General features: G+C 37.9%; 1 protein-coding gene across 3 annotated transcripts in view; it reads left to right on the top strand.

Moving 5' to 3' along the window:
- ANGPT1 (angiopoietin 1) overlaps positions 1-18,931 on the top strand; it is a 233,435-nt gene that overhangs the window by 140,803 nt on the left and 73,701 nt on the right. For 2 of the 3 annotated variants that reach the window (XM_080909346.1, XM_080909348.1), the window contains exons 3-4: positions 2,333-2,454; positions 16,829-17,061. In XM_080909346.1, the coding sequence (XP_080765472.1) occupies positions 2,333-2,454; positions 16,829-17,061 (355 nt within the window). The remainder of the gene's footprint in view (positions 1-2,332; positions 2,455-16,828; positions 17,062-18,931) is intronic. The other variant, XM_080909347.1, reaches the window with a different exon arrangement.

Here is an 18,931-nt window from a genome sequence, read left to right as displayed (position 1 = left end):
ATTTCACAATGAATCAATAAAAATAGTGAAAAGAAAGGAATCATGCTTCTCAAATAGTCTAGGTTTATGTTGAGTTGACAAAAACCAACCAATGTGATGTGCTCTCAGAGAGGTTTGATGGAACTGTGAACAATGTATTTATTCCATGAGATGGTATGTGTACCATACATACGTAAGTGTTGAGTGTCTTCTCCTTCCAGTCATCACCTAGAAATACAAAAGTGATTCACTCCACAATTCAAAGATTTATAAGTGGTCATTTAGTAAACAAAGGAACCAAAAGCTGACCTGGATAAAATACTTGCTGAATGTAGTTTCAGTCTTAACGTGCACTAAATTTTATTTTTCCTTAAATAAAGTGATAAGGACTATAATTCAAAATAATACTTGTGTTAATTCCCTGAGAATTTTATACCATATATTCTAATCATATCCACCTCTCCCTCAACTATCCTTCCCCATCTCCCTTGATCAGCTTTCAGAGGTTTTCACTTTTTCCCATTGAGAGCACTTATGGATTGTACAGCTACTCATGGGAATAGGGACCATTCTTGAGTGTATTCAACCTACCAGGTTCACATTATGAAAGAAAATGTACTTGTCCAACAAGCATCAAATGGCAGTAACCAGGATGTAGTTTCACACATACTTCTCATCCTCTGTGCTGGGACTTTGTCTGTCTGGAACTTGTGCAGATCTTATGCATACTCTCAAATTCCCCAAGTTCATATGTATTCAGGAAATGCATTATTGATAAGGTTTTAAGATCACACTGAACAAAGAAGTAATCATAAAGTAAATATAGTCCTCGCAATTGTATATTCCAGTCCTGTGGGGTTTTACTTGCCTTACCCTGTTCATAGCCTAGAAAGAAGTGGGGTGCTAGGAAGGGAGTAGAAAATGACATTATTATACATTGAAATACTTAATTTGTTATGATTCGTTTGTATATGGTTTCTATGGAAATGGATTTGAAACCAATCCAAAGACTAATAATAATGATTTCATCTAATATTTATGGGATATGTTAGAATTAAAAAAAAAAACAGTGCTCTAAAATATCCTACAAATGTATAACATGTACTTTAGCTTGGTTGCCTAGGTGAGGAGGAGCCCTTCTTTAAATTTTGTATCTGAAGCTGTTGTCTCTCAACTCTAACCTAGTTCCTTTTCTGTCCTACTACTAACACAGAGCCCATGAGCTTTGCAGTCCCCTGCAAACATAGCTCAAGCAAGAAGTTCAGAGTGTTCCAAAGGACCAGATCCAATCCCAGCTTTAATCCTGGTACAGCAGTGGAAGAACACACCAACACTTCCACTTGTAGGGCAGGACCTTGTACTTAATAGTGAGATTGCAAAAACTCTTCTCAAGGAAAACTTTGATCAAAGGATGTGATGATGGGTGGAAAGATATTAAATACTTTAAGGAGAATTTAAAAACAATATAACTCTCTCCTTCCTTTAAAAGAAATCATCCTTAGTGCAAAGAAAGAGAGGGGTAAATGTTGACACCATTTAAAGACCTCTTCCAAGTTTTGGAGAATGGCAGAGTTGGGCGTATAAGTACCAGCTTTTATTCTTTTAGCCTCTGACTAGTAGTGTGGATCCTTCATGATAATTTTTTGAAGACTCTGACCATTGGATGTAAAAATATAATAGTAATCTGTTTTCTTAGCAATCAGGTTTGAATATTGAGGCTTCCAATAATCATCGGACTACAGCCTCTCAGTTTGCTGTGCAAACCTGTAGACTCAAAGTCCCTGGTTAGAAACTCAGATCTCCAATCTGGATGAGACTGGACTCCAGTGTCCTTATCTATAAAGTGACATGTCCAACAGATGAGACTGTCATGAAAGTGAGTTAGTATATGGAAGTTTTCGTGGGTGAACATCCTTCCACGAGAGCCATCCAATAGTGTGTGGTCAGATATCTCCCCCAGATGATTGCAAGAGTTGTTTGGGTTTCTAATTGAATTTAGTAAGGTGATAGGCCTGAGTAGGTATGTATTATACATCTCTTAATTCTAAATGACCTGTAATATCAAGACCTTGTATTAATAACATACCTTACCCTTATAAATGTGGGACAGAATATATAGGAAGCTTGCAAAATATACTATCCTTAGGATATAAGGGTATAAAAATTGGAGTACACAAATGAACTTAGTTCACCTCTGACTTGTATCTCCACTTACAAAGCAGTCTTTGCTAGATTGATCATCATATGCTTAAGTTATTCTGAAAAATATTAAAAGCAAACAAAATTTAAATGCACAGAGCTTTCTTGCTATTTGTTTTGTGACTGAAATTTCATATTTTAAAAATGTTTCAAGGTACTAAATCAAACATCCCGACTTGAGATACAGCTGTTGGAGAATTCATTATCAACATACAAGCTAGAGAAGCAACTTCTCCAACAGACTAATGAAATTCTGAAGATTCATGAAAAAAACAGGTAAGGACTATTTTTATTATGAACATAATTTTATGCACACTTTTTGGTATCTGTTAGCTCAGTATTCGTTAGCTTGGTATCAAAAGTTTCATTTGCAGTAACTGCAAAACGAAATTCCCAAGAGAGGAAGGAGACACATGCACAGCCAACGTGTCAACCAGTGGGCCTGTGTTTAGCTTCTATCTTGAGGTGTTTGACCCTTAGTCTTAATTTGGACATGAGCCATTTTTCAAATAACACCATATATACAAACATTTATATTTCGGCTAAATAGATTGATATTTCTTCAGCAGCACTAACTTTGTAACCTGATCCAGAAAAATCGAAAATCACTCTTTGATTCTTACTCAGCCAGTCACTTATTCCTCTTTCAGGATCATGGCAAAACACAGGGTTATTCAATTCAGAGAGCTTGTATTGTAGAGAAATAGATTTATAATTTTTCTAAGAAAATACTTGCCCATTATATGACTAAGTAGAGTGTTTCCTTTCTCAATTTAAAGTCATTTAAGTTGGACATAATAAATTTTCTTGGCAGATCTATAGTTATCCTCATATGGTATTTTTTGTTAGGTTCGAAGCATAACAGCTCAGTGGAACATAACTATGATTTTGAATGTTGGGAGAGTGAAACTAGCTCATTTTGAAGTCATTGATACTGATGATCGGTCATTGAAGCAAAGAACCATTTTCCATAAACTAAATGTTTTTTACTTCACTGCATTTTTTTCTGACTATTGATTGTCTGGAAGATGGTTTACCTCTTACCCAGTAAAGACAGTTATCCTAATGGGAAGTCACTCAATACCACTATCAGCTTGACTCTGAGTAAACTCTCTTCCCAGGCCAGGGGAGCATGTGACAGAACTGTGGTCCTTCCTACTTTGCAGAAGGACCAAATGAGTAGCTGCCCAGGGTCACACAGCTTGCTAATGATTGAGGCAGGAATGGAATCAGTTTTCTTTGCTGGTAGCTCTTTTCTTTCACCTTAACAGAAGACATCTCATGATCTACAGCCTAAAGGCTTTCCCAGTGTCAAGCAGAGTAGACATCAATGCCAAGGATTACAATCAAACTTCTGACTGTTGATTTAGCATCTGCAAGGGGTCACAAGTGTTACATTTATTTATTCATGGAGGGTGATATGGGATAAACTATTTAAGTATAAATAAACTTGACAGCACTTGACCCTGAACTAGCTGTTTGATGAAATGTTCTGACATTGAAAATCCTCTTGAAAATTATTGTTTATCCCAACACAGTCCCACAACAACCAGATATATGCATGTGTGTAACAGGTATACTTTGCTTCAGTCATCTTCAATTTAGGGTTACCACCAAATGCCTTAACATTTTTGCTGAAGGGAATCCCACTTACGATAATATTTCAAGATCTTTTTCTGGAAATTTTGACTATGTAGAACAACCGCATGTTTGCTTTTCTGAGTCATTATTTTTGTAGGATTTTTAGAAAGAGGATAAATAGGTAGGTAGGTAGGTAGGTAGGTAGGTAGATAGATAGATAGATAGATAGATAGATAGATAGATGGATGGATAGATTGATAGATAGATAATAGACACACATGTTTATGTGTATGTGTACATATATCTGTATGTTCATGTGTATATTTTTATATGTCAAGCCTATCACTCTAATGATGATAAAAGATGGTCAAAGCTAAGGAAAGAACAAAGGATTTTATCTGAAAACCTACTGAAAGCATAAAATGAATAAGTCTGTTACAGAAACAAATGAAGATAGAAATTAATTAAGAAATGTCACATGAGCTACTGATCTAGTTAAAATTTTATATTCTGTGGACTCCAACTTAGTTCATTAAATCACCAGCCAAAGAGTACGTTTAATGGGCTTGCTACAACCAGCAAATAGGTAGAGCTCTATTGTAGTTCGAAGCGTAAAACTGGTCAGAGCTTAGCCTGGGGCTTGGGGGAAATGGTTAATTTTCATTCTCAGCTTGATAGGTTTAGATTCACCTAGGGCAAACCTCTGGGAAGTCTGTGAGGAATTAACAGAGAAATGGAAAGCCTGCGAGAAGAGCCACCTTGAGTGTGGGCAGCACCATAGCAGACGCAGGTACTTTAGCCCCAGACTGAGTGAAAAGGAGGAATCTAGCTAATCGCAGCGTGTACCTCTCTCTGACTCTAGACTAGTGACACAATGTGATCACTTGTCTCTCACTGTCGCTCTCATAACGACCTACTCCCCTCAAACCCTGAGGCCAAATAAACCCTTCTTCAAATAGCTTTAATCAGGCATGTCATCACAGAAGAGAAGTGACTAAAAGGAAGGAAAACACATAGATGCCATCTGCAGCAGCAGGACACTTCCTGTCCCTTCCCAGTTAAACCAGAGGACTGACAGGATTTTCCTTTCACAGGGTTTTCTCCCCTGAATTATTTGGCAGGCTCCTGACAACCTAAGTATGCATGTTGTAGGTCAAATTGGGTTATGTGGCTATTTTTTATTAATTTTTAAATTTTGTAAATTAAATTTTAATAAGAATGCCTTAGAGAAGTCAGGAAAATTTCAATAGCAAGTCAATTTGAATAAAGCAGTGTGCTTTGGAAGCGATTTAAGCTAACTGCAGACCCTTGAAATGACCATCTTGTTTCTGAAGTCATAGCTCCAGTAGATTTAAAGAAATACACTGAGAATATAAACTCAAACTTTCTGCTCTTAAATTCAGGTAAGTTTCTAAGCAGATGCTTTTATAGTATAGTAAACTATATGGAGACTCTTATAAAACTAAGTAATGTGCTCTTAAATTTTAAGATGATAGACCTCATTGTCTAATTAATAGATTAGAATCATCAGATTGCCAGAATGTTCCAGTCAGACTCAGAGATAACATAAGGCTTTGCTATGTAAATTGAATCACCCAGCATTTCACTACTTAAAGATTTAACATGTTGAGCTGCATTGGAAGAACACTTACAATTGCTATTTTATTGTGAAGATCTGGTATGTAGCCTTGTGTCATATCAGCTGCCTAGCAAGCATGGGACCTGAGTTCAATCTGTAGCCCCAATACGTATATAGACAAGCAAGTAAACAAATGCTTAAAATTAAATAGAATATTTCATGATAGTTTTTTTGAAGTTACTTGAAATTGGGACATAGAAATCTAAGGATTTTAGAAAACAGTATTATTTTCAAGTTAGTTTACATTTGTATATTTTCCATAAACTAAAAGGATTCAGGAACCAAAAAACTAGAAATATCTATGCATAAAGAATTTCATCAAGTGAATCAAGACGAATTTACTTTCTTTTTTAAAAAAAAACTTGAAATTCTGTAAGTATCACAAAGATACACTTTAATGTCAATAAGATATTCCCCAATACAAGACTCTATTGCATTGCATTTTGTTGTGTAGAGTGTAGAGCCACACTAGAGTGGCTTTGGTCCATCTCTCAGCAGACTTATTACTGCCTATGATTAATAACGTAAAAAGTTACTACCATACATGCTTCACTGCCTCTCCTATTGACTTGGGTAATGTCTCCTGTTCTGCAGTTTGTACACACACTCCTGGGATGCCATGGGTTTTAAATGGAAAACTTGCAAGCATCCAGGATTATCTAGACAATCAATATAGATATAGATATAGATAGATATAGATATAGATATAGATATAGATATAGATATAGATATAGATATAGATATAGGTAGAGATATAGGTATAGATATAGATTACATAAAGATAGAGAGTATAGATAGAGATAGATGTATGTATACATATGCATATACATGTCTTGCATATATGTCATTCCAGCATGACATTTTTAAAGATTTTTTTTCATTTTTGTTAGAAATTCAATTTAACTAGGCTTCTTTCATTCTTCTGTACTAAATCTGGCAAACCTACCCCAGAAAACCTTTAGACCGGGGACTCAATCCCACAGTGTGAAACAGGGGGCAGAGCTGTGGCAACAGGAATGTTGAAAGCCTACTTGTAGGGTGAGTGCACCAACACCCTTTTCCTATAGCACGTACTATAATTTCCTGTCGAGTATTAACCTTGTGTAATATTCTTATATTTCATAGACTTAACTAAGAAGGAAAGAATAGGATAAAGGAAGCTCTGTTACCTCCCTCGGGCTGGGGGTCTGGCTATGAATAGGCTAGGGGATTTCATGAACAAGTCTGGGAGCTAGCCCTAAGAAGTGTTGCATATTTTTGGCAGAACAAGGTGACATCTTTAATGGTTAAGATTATACTCCACAGGCAAACCAATGAAACACTGTCTCTGTCTTTATCAGGAAAACTGAGTCAGGCTGCTCTTTCACATGAACTCTAGTTCTGATCTTACCTTTAATGTGATCCATGAGGGACATTTGCTAGTACATTCAGCTTCCAATATGGCTGTCTTCCTGTTGAAGGGTCCAGTTCACACAATGGAGTGTAGGCCAAACAGCTGCTTTTAAGTCACATGTGTTCTTGACTGCACCATTTTTTAAGAAGGGATTTTTTTTCTCCAAACAGACCAAAAATATTCTTTTTGTAACACACAGCATATCTCCCCATTCTGTTTACTTTTATTGTTTATTTTCATATGATCAATGGAAGCAAAGCGATTCTGCCAAGTCCCATCAAAAACAGCAAAGCCAGTGTCCTCTCAAGTAAGCCAGGAGAACGTCACAGTCAAAGATTTACATTTTTAGAAATAGTTAACTGATCACACCTACCTGTTCTTTATGCGAATCTTAATCCCCCAGATACAACAGAAAGTTCTTCCTACATGGAGGCATCTCTGAAATGTAAGTAGAGCGTGCCCAAGTCAACCAGGTCTGGTTTGAATCAGCCAATCTATTTTCCAGAGGGGATTATCTAAATTAAGCCCTGCTTCCTCCCCCAGGAATGTCAGGAGCCATGTCTGGGTGTGTGACTTAGCAGCTTTGAGACAGATCCATGCCTGGGCAGACAAGCCAGTGAGCTGGCCTTAGGAGGAGTGCTTCCCAACTCTTTGGCAAAAAAAAAAAAATGTTTTATAGTTAGGATTATAGTACACACACAGAGAGACACACACAGACACACACACACACACACACACACACACACACACACACACACACACACTGAGAGGTCTTGTTGACTTACATCCTGAAAAATTAAGTAGAGCATTTGCAGAGCTGGGTGTGGATTTTTCACTTCGCTGGATTCACTTTTTCATCTCCTGAATACCCAGATGCTCAAAGCAGAGCAGGATAGCATTACTGTTTGTTTTTCCAGAAGTCTAACAGAGGTGACTATAGATAATCCCAGTCTGCTTTCTTTAGCAAATTTTATTTTTGTTGGTTGAATGCTGCCCTAATTTCAAAACACAGTTTGGAGAGAAAAAAAAAAAAAAAAAAAAAAACACTTAGAAGAAAGAGGCTGCATTCCAACTCTATGTAAAATAAACAATTGAGAATTCAAGCAAATGGCAAATCATTATATCTTGCCTATGACAGGGTTGGCAGTAGGTTCTGTGTCATATTTTATAACATTTTTCTAGTGTGCACCCTACTTCTTCTGATCAAATTAAATGAATAAGAAACTGGGTGTGGTCGCACCCTCCTCTACTCCCAGAACTTGAGGACCAGAGGGACCTGAGCCAAATGGCAATCTTACTTCTTCCTTTTCCCTGGATACTCTGCATCTCGCTGACCTCCGGTGATCTTGAGGATTTCCACACTGAATGCATTTTCCAACACATCTGGTCCTTTCTAGCTTCATTGATTGCTACATTTGTGTCAAACGCCCATCAACGCTCATCTCCTTCACTCTAGCACCTTTGGTATCTTTATCTTTGTGTCACTGTAACATCCTCAGGTCTCAGATGAGATGCTATGCTCTTTCCTTGTAAGATTCCTCTACTGAGTGCATGTTCTAACAGATAGATCATCAAGTTCTCTTTGTTTACGTATTTTTAAAATTCACTTTGCATCCTGATCACAGCCAATCCTTCTCTCTTCCCAGTCTCACCTTTACAAGTCCCTCTTCCCATTGCCTCCTCTCCTTCTCTTCAGAGAAGAGACCTCCCTTGGGTATCACCTCCTCCTGGGGCATCTAGTCCCAGCAGGAACAGGTAGGTACATCCTCTCCCACTGAAGCCCAACCAGACAATCCAGGTAGGAAGAAGGGATCGAACACAGTATGTGGCCTGGCCAGTTGGTCTTATAATGATCATGCCGCTCTTCCCTCCCCCCATTACTGGTTTTAGTTTTAGGAGGAGACTCAGCTTTCAGCAGAGATTTTTCAACCAGATTGGCTGGCTTTCATTTCCTTCTATTCCTGCTATACTTAACTCTATCATACATTATTTGGGTGAGTCTGGGCCAGTTAGTGAGACTCTCTGTAGCTTGATGGCTAATGGTTAACACGGAGATGATGATGATAACAATTTTGTTTGAAGTTGATGTGCAGATGAATGAGTGCATGCTAGTGAAACACAAAGGACAAAGTCTGACAGGCATGTCTGTGTTTAATTATGTTGGATTTATCCTGCTTTACTGCGTTATGTTTTGCTGTACTAATCTTATGCTTGAATTGCCTACCACGGCTGACATTCCTCATTTAGTTAGCAAGCTCCTGTTCATCTTTAAAAACTCAGCGCACATATTACTTTCTTTAAGCCATGATCTGACGAGGTAAGATAAACTTTCTCATTACAATCTACATCATCTCTCTCCTCACCATTCTTCCACCTATTCCATGACATATATGTTTATGTACATATGTGTTTATGTATGCATAAATGCATGATTATTCCCCTATATATATAGCATTAGGATGTAAGCTTTTAGAGTAGATTCTGAATGTGATTTATCATTATCTTCGTACTACAAGGCCTAAGTTCCCTCACATAGTATGTATAATGTTTTTCAGTGTTGGATGTATAATGGCTAATATCATACTAGTAGTTCTAGCCATAAAATGTCATTATACATATACATTATACATTACACACACACAATATAAACTAATATATACATAAAAATGCTTTAACAGAAAACACAAATCATATAATTTACATAAAGTACTGACATATATTGTCTTTAACATTATTAATACATGATGTTCACTTCATGTTTTGTTCCCTGCATTCCTAAAGTCTTACTACATAGCACCCTGTTTTACTAATCTATTCCCCGAGATTCACCAATTCAATTCAACTTTTCCATAATTTCATTCCTTGAATTTTTTAAAAGTAAGACAGATTACAGTTTATATTTGTTTATACATTCAAAAATCAAAGTTTTCCAGATTCCACATCCCCACCGTCCTTTGCATGTTCTTCACAACCATTGATAACATGATTGGTGTTATTTTTCTAATCTTTTTTATCAACATAATCATGAGTATGCAGCATACACATATCTGTGAATGTTTACATGAACACATTCCGACATACAATTTCACATACATGTGAATTTATATACCGTGTACATATATTTTAATAATTATTTCAAATGTTAGGCTTATTTTCAGTATTTATGTCATAAAATATGTCACAAAGAATATTTTATATTAGTGTATGTAATTATATGCAGTTAAACCTCACTTATTCTAAAGAATGACTACCAATGCATTTAATACTATACTTAGTAGTTAGCTTTATTCATTTTTATTATATTTTGTTTGGTTTAATTTTACATTTTTGATTCAGGATCTCTGTAGGAAGCCCAGCTTAGCCCAAGTTAGCTGAGAAATAACTATGTAGCAAAGACTGCCTTTGAACTTACCATAATGCTCCTGCTTTAATTTCCCAAACATGGAGATTAGAGCTGTTGCATGATACTCAACATATATCAAGTCCATATTAGTAAAATATCATTCACTAGAAATATGGTGATAATATAAAATGTTTGTAATATGCAGACCATTAGATTGAGTACTCTGTTCTCCCTTTATGTCTTCATGCATGTGTGTGTGTGTGCATGTAGGCATGTGTATATGTGTCTGTGTGTGTCTGTGTGTATGAGTGTGTATGTATGTGTAAATGTGCTTATGCATATATGTGTGTGTATGCCTGAGTGTATGCATGTGTATGTTTGCATGTATGTATGCATGTATGTGTATGTATGCATGTGTGTATGTGTGCATGCGTGCATGTGTATGTATGCATGTGTGTATGTGTGCATGTGTGTATGTGTGTGTATGCATGTGTGTATGCATATATGTGTGTATGCATGTGTGTATGTGTACATGTGTGTATGTGTGCATGTTTGTATGTGTGTATGCATGTGTGTGTATGTTTGCATGTGTGTGTATGTGTGTGTGTATGCATGTGTGTGTATGTGTGCATGTGTGTGTATGTATGCATGTGTGTATGAATGTGTGTATGCATGTGTGTATGTGTACATGTGTGTATGTGTGCATGTTTGTATGTGTGTATGCATGTGTGTATGTTTGCATGTGTGCATGTGTGTGTATGTATGCATGTGTGTATGAGTGTGTGTATGCATGTGTGTATTTATGCATCTGTGTGTATGTAAGCATGTTTGGGGGAGGACATGCCCACATGCTCATGTTGTAATTTTCCCACACCTCCCTGCTTTGTGCTCTGGATTGTCTATGCGGTTTAGTTCATTGCCTTATTGGTCTTTACTACCTCCTATACACTCTTTCTGGCATTTACACCCCATTATATATATATCAGACATCCTTTATCTAGTTAATCACTTATTTTCCACCTATCTTCAAATAATTGCCTTGCATTTCATGATATGTATCAGCCATTTTTTGTCCTTATTTCCGGCGTCTACAATACATTCAGCATATTCTTATTTCCTCAAGCTTTGAAAAGTTTACTGGGTAACGTTTGCATATAGTATTTATAATTCTGCCCCACATTTAAGTCACCAAACAAGTGGAACAATACTTTGAAAGAGAATTTAGTATATAATTTAATAACAAGCGATAGATTTAATCTAGAGAGAAAACTCAGCCTCTGTGTGCCCCTATTTGTACCATATGGTGACAGTATGCCCGGAACAAACAAGGGACAAATGAAAGCATATATAAATAAGTTCCGACAGATAAAAATGAGGTTTTTATATTTTCAACATCTCTTCCTTGTGTCAAGAACTATATTTACACGGCACAGGCAGCTCTTCCCACTAAGCATTCATTGGCTGCTATGTTAAGATTCCTGTTGTGGGAAACAGTCGAGAGCTTTATGTGAAAGTTTCAAGATGTAGCCAATGGTCTCAAGCATTTCCAATAATATACAATGTGGAAAAGGACAGTGCTTGAAGCAAAACCCAATGTCCAGATTACACAGGCTCTTTCGTGAGCTCTCAGTGAAGTTCAAGACCGAGATTATTTTGTTTATTTTTATTCATCATTAAAGTGCACCTCTGCCTCTAACTGGAAGTTAAGTGCCAAAATCCTATGCATGTCTCTTCTCAAAGTTCTCCCAGGAAGCTGGGAAACAGGAAACACGGAAAGTCCTGTGAGAAACTCTGTCTTGGAATTTGCAGCTCGGGTTGTATAGATTGAATGCACACTATAGCTCCATGGAACAGCAACCAGCAAAAAAACATCCCAAGAAAAATGGTTTGTCCAGACCAAACCTTCTAAACACCCGACACTGGAACTCTCTTTCTGTCCAATAAACTCTGAAAGAAAAACTCATGCACTGATCTTTGGAGTCAGCTATCCATGTTTTGTTATGTGCTTAAACTTCAACTAAAACTTTCGAATGTTATCACCAGGGAACCTCACAACCTGCCCGTCTAATAATCACTGATCTTTCCTATTTACTGGTCTCTTGCCAACTGGAGAAAGGCTTTTCAGACTTTTCTGATTAGGGGAGATGATAGAGAACCTATAGAAAGATTCAGGGAAGCAAATAGAATATGATCAGTCTACTGAATGAGAAAATTCAATTTGATGGCAGATATTTCAAGGTAGAGCTATAATTGAGAAAATCTTTGCACTGGGAATGTGGCTTACTGATTGAAAGCACACACTGCATTTGCAAATGCGTTCAGTTCAGTTCCTAGTAGCCACATTGGGCAGCTGATATCTATCTCTCTGTAATGGCAGCAGGGGTCTGATGTCTCTGGCCTTCCTTTGTGGCCACATTCACATGCATGCATACCTATTTAAGTTAAAAACAGTAGAATACTTTTGAAACAAAGCCTAAGTTAGGATTTTTTTGAGACATTTTTTATAGACGGGGAAAATGGGGAAGTTCAAATACTGTGCCGCGGAAGTTCCCCACATCATCATCTGGAGAATAGCAAACATTACAGACATGTTTCAGGTGATACTTTGATTGCTGGTGTGATGTAAATGGTGCAAGAGAATGTACTAGTCACTTTTCTACTGCATAATGAAATTCCAGGACCGAGTATCTTACAGGAGAGTATAGTTGAACTTTCGGGTCCAGAGAGTTGGAGGCCGTAATGATGGGGTGAAGGCATAGCATCAGGAATCATAGCTCACCCCTTGAACTGTAAGCATGAAGCAGACAGTAAGAAAACTTGGAATGGATTGTTTCTTTGAAAACAAAAGAAAATACCCACTCCCAGTGACACACTACTTCTGCCAAGGCCACATTTCCTAAACCTATCCAAACAAGGACACACCCTGGAGATCAAGTCTGTGGGCACACATCTCTTATTTAAGCCATCATATAGTAAAGGCTGCATTACATTGCGTTAAGGTAATGGCTATGGATTTTGGCCACTTCCATCACAGTGGGGTGTTCTGTAGAGATTTCTAACATAACCCAATTCAAAACACGTTTTGTAAACCCTGATTCTGAAACTTAATACCCGTGTTAAGGTTTTAGATATAACAATGTAAATTACTACCTATATTCTAGGGCTTGAAACATCCCTTCAGTTGATATTAACTCTATGCCTGAAGAACTAAAGGACAGACTGAAGAAGTGATTCAGTTGCTATGCTACCCCAAGGCACAGGATCGGATACCAGCACCCACATGGCAGCTAAAAATTATAACTCCAGTTTCAGGGAATCTGCCTTTCTCTTCTTGTTTCCATGGGCACTGTGTGTGTAGTGCATACACATAAGACAAAGCTTCAATACATATAAAATACAAATAAATTAAAAAAAGAATCAAAAGAAGTAATGATCTCTGTTAAGGGCTATCCAACTATTGTATTCTATTTCTTGTGTGTTAATAGCTACAAATCATTAAAAAAAAAAAAAACTTTTTGGAAAGTGAATCTTGGATTCAAACCACCTTGTAATTAAAGAGAAGAAAGATTTACCCCCAGAGTGTTCAATAGCCAATAGTTATGGAAGAAACAGAGAGATGGGTCTTTTGGAAACCACTCATTGATAGGCCATGGAAAAGCGGATGTGTGCCTTCAAAACAGACCAAAGGGTCATGAAGAGAAGGTCATCCTGAAGCAGTCTAAAGGGTTCTCATCCATATAAAAGGTGGACTAACACAGTATTATGAAAATCACCGGACTGCAAGCGCTACTAAGAGAGACCCCAGTGAAGAAGTGATTTTGGAGAATATCTTGGAGAGATAGCATCTTGGTAGGAAATATTTTCTGGGAAACGATCAATTTTGTGTGACAAAGTTCCAGTATGCTGGTAGCCAGAGAGAAGCTGCTTTGTTCTCTCAGCCCAACTATATATGTGTGAGGACAATCTTGCATCCAAATGACCAATACTTCTTTACCGCCATGAACATCTCTTCTAAGGTGACATGCTGGCTCAATGCCATTTGATGCCTGGAACTCATGTTACATTAATTAATTCAAGACTGTTTTCTTTAGGAATTTCTCTGATCACCTTTTAGTTTTCATATCTTTGCAAATCATACACAAAAACAAGGCAAAACAAGACAGTGTCTTTCACTGACTCTCCTGTGGCAGCCATCTCCAGTGTCTGTTCTGTTCTTGTTCAGACACATCAAAAGCAGAAGTGGAAACATATTAATGCAAATATGAAAAATAGATTAGGTTGGAAACAGAAATTTCTTGTGGCCCATGATTTTTCTCTGAGGAGTACTGTCAAAAAATTCTTTCTGAAGAAATATTACCGTCTTATATTCTGCATAAATATTGGCACGTAGCAAATAATAAATATAAGGTATAGCTAGAATACGATATTGCCTGTTAATTAGGAAACCTGGAAGGCCAGATCCAATTCTGCCTGTGGGACAGAAACTGTTGATTTAGAACTTTTATCCAGCATCATATGACGTTTTAGCTTCCAAGTCATGAGCCGAATATACAGTACCCTCACTTTAGCAGCTAATGCTAAAGGTTTCCTGCTGAGATACCATAACTCATGTGAGTCTGCGACACAGTTTTCTAATACGTTAATGGCTATAAATTGTGGGAGTCATGTATCTGATCACTACTTCATAAATAGGAGCAAACATAGCTAAAAAGTAGGCTAAAAATGAGCTGAAGTATCAGTTGTGGTTAATTCTCAGATCAAAAGCCAAAAATCTTCAAGTAGAGAGGAAAGCTTCTCTCTACCCACAGCAGTGAGCTTGCCAGTTAACTACTAAGTATATGTCATTTTTAACCACTATGGACAATAGATAAATCAACTACCTTTGTCTGTCCACACCTCTCTCTGCCTTTAAAAAAAAATGAGTTTCTCTAGCACCAACATGCATTGGCACAGAAGAGACTCTGATTCTTAAACGCCTAGGGACAGTGTCTTTCACCTTCTTCAGGCTTCATTGTCTAACCTTCTCACTCCTAAACAGGGATTTAAATAAATATAGATAACCCTTATGATTTCAACTCCTTACTTTCCAAACTGCAAGCCCTGTATACTCAGTAGAAGTTAGTAATTCTTTTTGCACAAGCGTGGAGGAAAATAAGGAAAACTCAGGAGAGAAACGTGACTTCTTTTCTTGGGTATCAATGGGAAGCTTTCATGTGTCAATCTTGGAACACTCCCAAAAGTTCTGTGAATTACACAGGACTCACACATAGACCCAGCTTCCCAGAAGCTGTTCTGGTGTACACAGAGCCATGTTCTTCCTGGGAGAGCAGGGATTTTTTTTTTTTTTTTTTTTTTTTTTTTTTTTTTTTTTTTTTTTTTAGCCAAGACCTGGACTCTCCTTGAGCATTTCTTGCCACACTTCCTCATCTGTGCAAAAGCCGATCAGATGTATCTTACCCTGTAATGCAGACAGTTGGAAAATCTGACTCTTCAAACACACCAGATTGTATAATTTAAGTATTAAATTTAAAATGCTCCCCAGTGTCTTCCTTTTGAAGAGTGATTCAGCTCTATATTTCTCCAAGGTAAATTAAGTGCCCCTTCTGGGGTGTGTTGCCTTGGAATAGCACCTTGTAAACTAAGATCTGCTAGAACCATCTGAGAACAGAACTAAGAAAACTGCATCAGCCTTTTCCCTGAAGAATACTAGTATATTAGACACCTTATAAAGTGAAAAATGCCTTTTATTTTAAGTCAGTTCCTCTGATCCAAAAGTGCTTCTGCGGTTTTTGTAGGTATTTCTGCATACTATACAAGGACAATATCATCTACAGTGTTGAGAGAAGAAACCCCATAATGTTGTGTCTCTCTGAGCAAAGTGCTCCACGTTTCTCTGTAAGACTATGATGTTCACCTAATGGGTTCTTCCTTTCCAGAGACAGCTGCGTAGTGATTTAAGAATCCATGGTGTTCTTCCATCTCATCCGGAAGCCTGGTTTCGAAAGTAAAGCCAGGAGTTGTGATGATGGAAGCTAGATTTATAAAGGACTGGTTAATAAATCCTGTAGCACCTGCCTCAGTAGATTCTTATTCCTATAAACATCTCCTTTGTCAGCACTTGATGCTCTATTTTGCAATTAATTAATTATGTGGATACATCCGCCATGTGCAGGCATGGGCCCATAGAAGTGAGAAGAGGCAATCAGTCTTCTGGAAATGAAATTCCAGGTGTCTGTGAGCTGTCATGTAGGTTCTGAGCACAGAATTTAGGTCCTCTAGAAGAGCAGTAAGTGGTCCTATCCCAGGGACTCCGTTGCTATGCTCTTAATGATGATATTCTGCCCAGGGTGAAGTATAATCTCCGGGGAGTTTTTACTTGTGTTTTTCACATGTCTAACATGACATAGACTTTTGCTTCTTAAAAGAATGTTTTTATGAGCCAGTAAGACTGCTCAGAACTTTAGGTCCCTTAATGCCAAGCCTGACGATTTGAGTTCAATCCCCAGACAGAGAAAGGAAGGGACTGAATCCTGTATGCCACTGTCTGAAATCTGCATGCATGTGCATACCAATGCATGCAAAATATATGTACTTAATAATTTAAACTTCTAATTTGACTCTTGGATACAAGTAGAATTGTGGTACTGTCTCTCTAGCATGGTATGAATTATGCCTTATTTTCATTTCCTTCTAGTTTATTAGAGCATAAAATCCTAGAAATGGAGATAAAACACAAAGAAGAGTTGGACACCTTGAAGGAGGAGAAAGAAAACCTTCAAGGCTTGGTGACTCGTCAGACATTCATCATCCAGGAGTTGGAGAAGCAACTTAGCAGAGCTACCAGCAACAACAGCGTCCTGCAGAGACAGCAACTGGAACTCATGGACACAGTCCACAACCTCGTCAGCCTCTGCACTAAAGAAGGTGGTAAGAGTTCTTTCCTTCTTCTGCCTTTGGAAACATTTTCTTTCGTGATGAAGAGTAACCGTGTCCGCTGCTGCTTCAACGCCAGTGCAAATGCTGTTGGCTGATGTTGAGTGTGGTTACTTTCTTTTCCTTTTTAATTATTTACACAATTATTCACATAACTAATACATAATCTATGTATTAACACTTCAAATGTTATTTCCCTTTCCCCCTCTCCTATCTCCTCTCCCTCTTCCCCTTGCTTTCATGAAGGTGCTTCCATTCCCAATCCACCCACTCCCACATCGTCGCCCCAGCATTCCCCTACACTGGGGAAATGAGCCTTCTCAGGACTAAAGGATTCTCCTCCTATTGATGCCTAACAATGCCTTCCTCTGTCACATATGCGGTTGGAAACATGCATCCTTCCATGTGTATTCATTGCTTCGTGTTTTAGTCCCTGGGGGCTCTGAAGTGTTTAGTTGATAGATATTGTTGTTCTTCCCATAGGCTTGTAAAACCGTTCAGCTCCTTCAGTCCTTTCTCTAGCTCCTCCATTGGGGTCCCCATGCTCAGTCTGATGGTTAGCTGCATCCTCATCTGTATCAGTATGGCTCTGGCAGGGTCTCTGAGGAGACATCCATATTAGTTAGGCTCCTGTCAGCAAAGTACTTCTTGGCATCAGCAATAGTGACTGGGTTTGGCAGCTACATATAGGATGGATCCCCAGGTAAAGCAGTCTCTGCTTCATTTTTATCCCTGTATTTTCTCTCGTGAGTATTTTGTACTCCCTTATAAGAAGGACTGAACCATTCACATTTTGGTGTTCCTTCTTTTTAAGCTTCATATGGTCTGTGAATTGTTTGTTGGGCATTCCAAGCTTTTGGGTATCTGCTTATTAGTGAGTACATACCATGAGTGTTCTTTTGTGGCTGGGTTACCTGACTCGGGATATTTCTAGTTCCATTTATTTGCCTGACAATTTTATGTAGTCATTGTTTTTAATAGCTGAGTAGTACTCCACTGTGTAAATTTACCACATATTTTTGTATCCATTTCTCTGTTGAAAGACATTTGGGTTTATTCCAGCTTCTGGCTATTATAAACATGGCTGCTATGAATATATTAAAGTATGTGTCCTTGTTATATGTTGGAGCAACTTTTGGGTATAAGCCCATGAGTGGTATAACTGAGTCCTCAGGTAGTACTATGTTCAATGTTCTGAGGAACTACCAGACTTATTTCCAGGGTGGTTGTATCAACTTGCAACCCCACCAACAGTGGAGAAGTGTTCATCTTTCTCCACATCCTCACCAGCATCTGCTGTGACCTGAGTTTTTTGACCTTAGTAGCCATTCTGACTGGTGTGAGATAGAATCTCAGGGTTGTTTTGATTTGCATTTCCCCAATGACTAGAAATGTTGAATAGTTCTTCAGGTGTTTCTCAGACATTAGGTATTCCTCAGTTGAGAATTTTGTGTTTAGCTCTGTTCCCCAATTTTGAGAGGATTATTTGATTCTCTGGAGTCTAACATCTTGAGTTCTTTGTAAATGTTGGATATTAGTCTTCTACCAAATGTATGGATGGTAAAGATTTTTTTTCTCAATCTGTTGGGTACAGTTTTGTCATATTGACAGTGGCCTTTGCCTTACAGAAGCTTTGCAATTTTATGAGGTCCCATTTGTTGATTTTCGATCTTAGAGCATAAGCCATTGGTGTTCTGTTCAGGAAATTTTTCTCTGTGCCTATGTGTTCTACCACTTTCTCGTCTGTTAGTTTCATTGTACCTAATTTTATGTGGAAATCCTTAACACACTTAGACCTGAGCTTTGTACAAGGAGATAGAAATGGGCTGATTTGTACCCTTCTACATGCTGACTGCCACTTGAA

This window comes from Micromys minutus, assembly GCF_963924665.1.
Source record: "Micromys minutus genome assembly, chromosome: 33".
Classification (NCBI taxonomy): Eukaryota; Metazoa; Chordata; class Mammalia; order Rodentia; family Muridae; genus Micromys; species Micromys minutus.
This window is presented reverse-complemented; position numbering and strand designations above follow the sequence as displayed.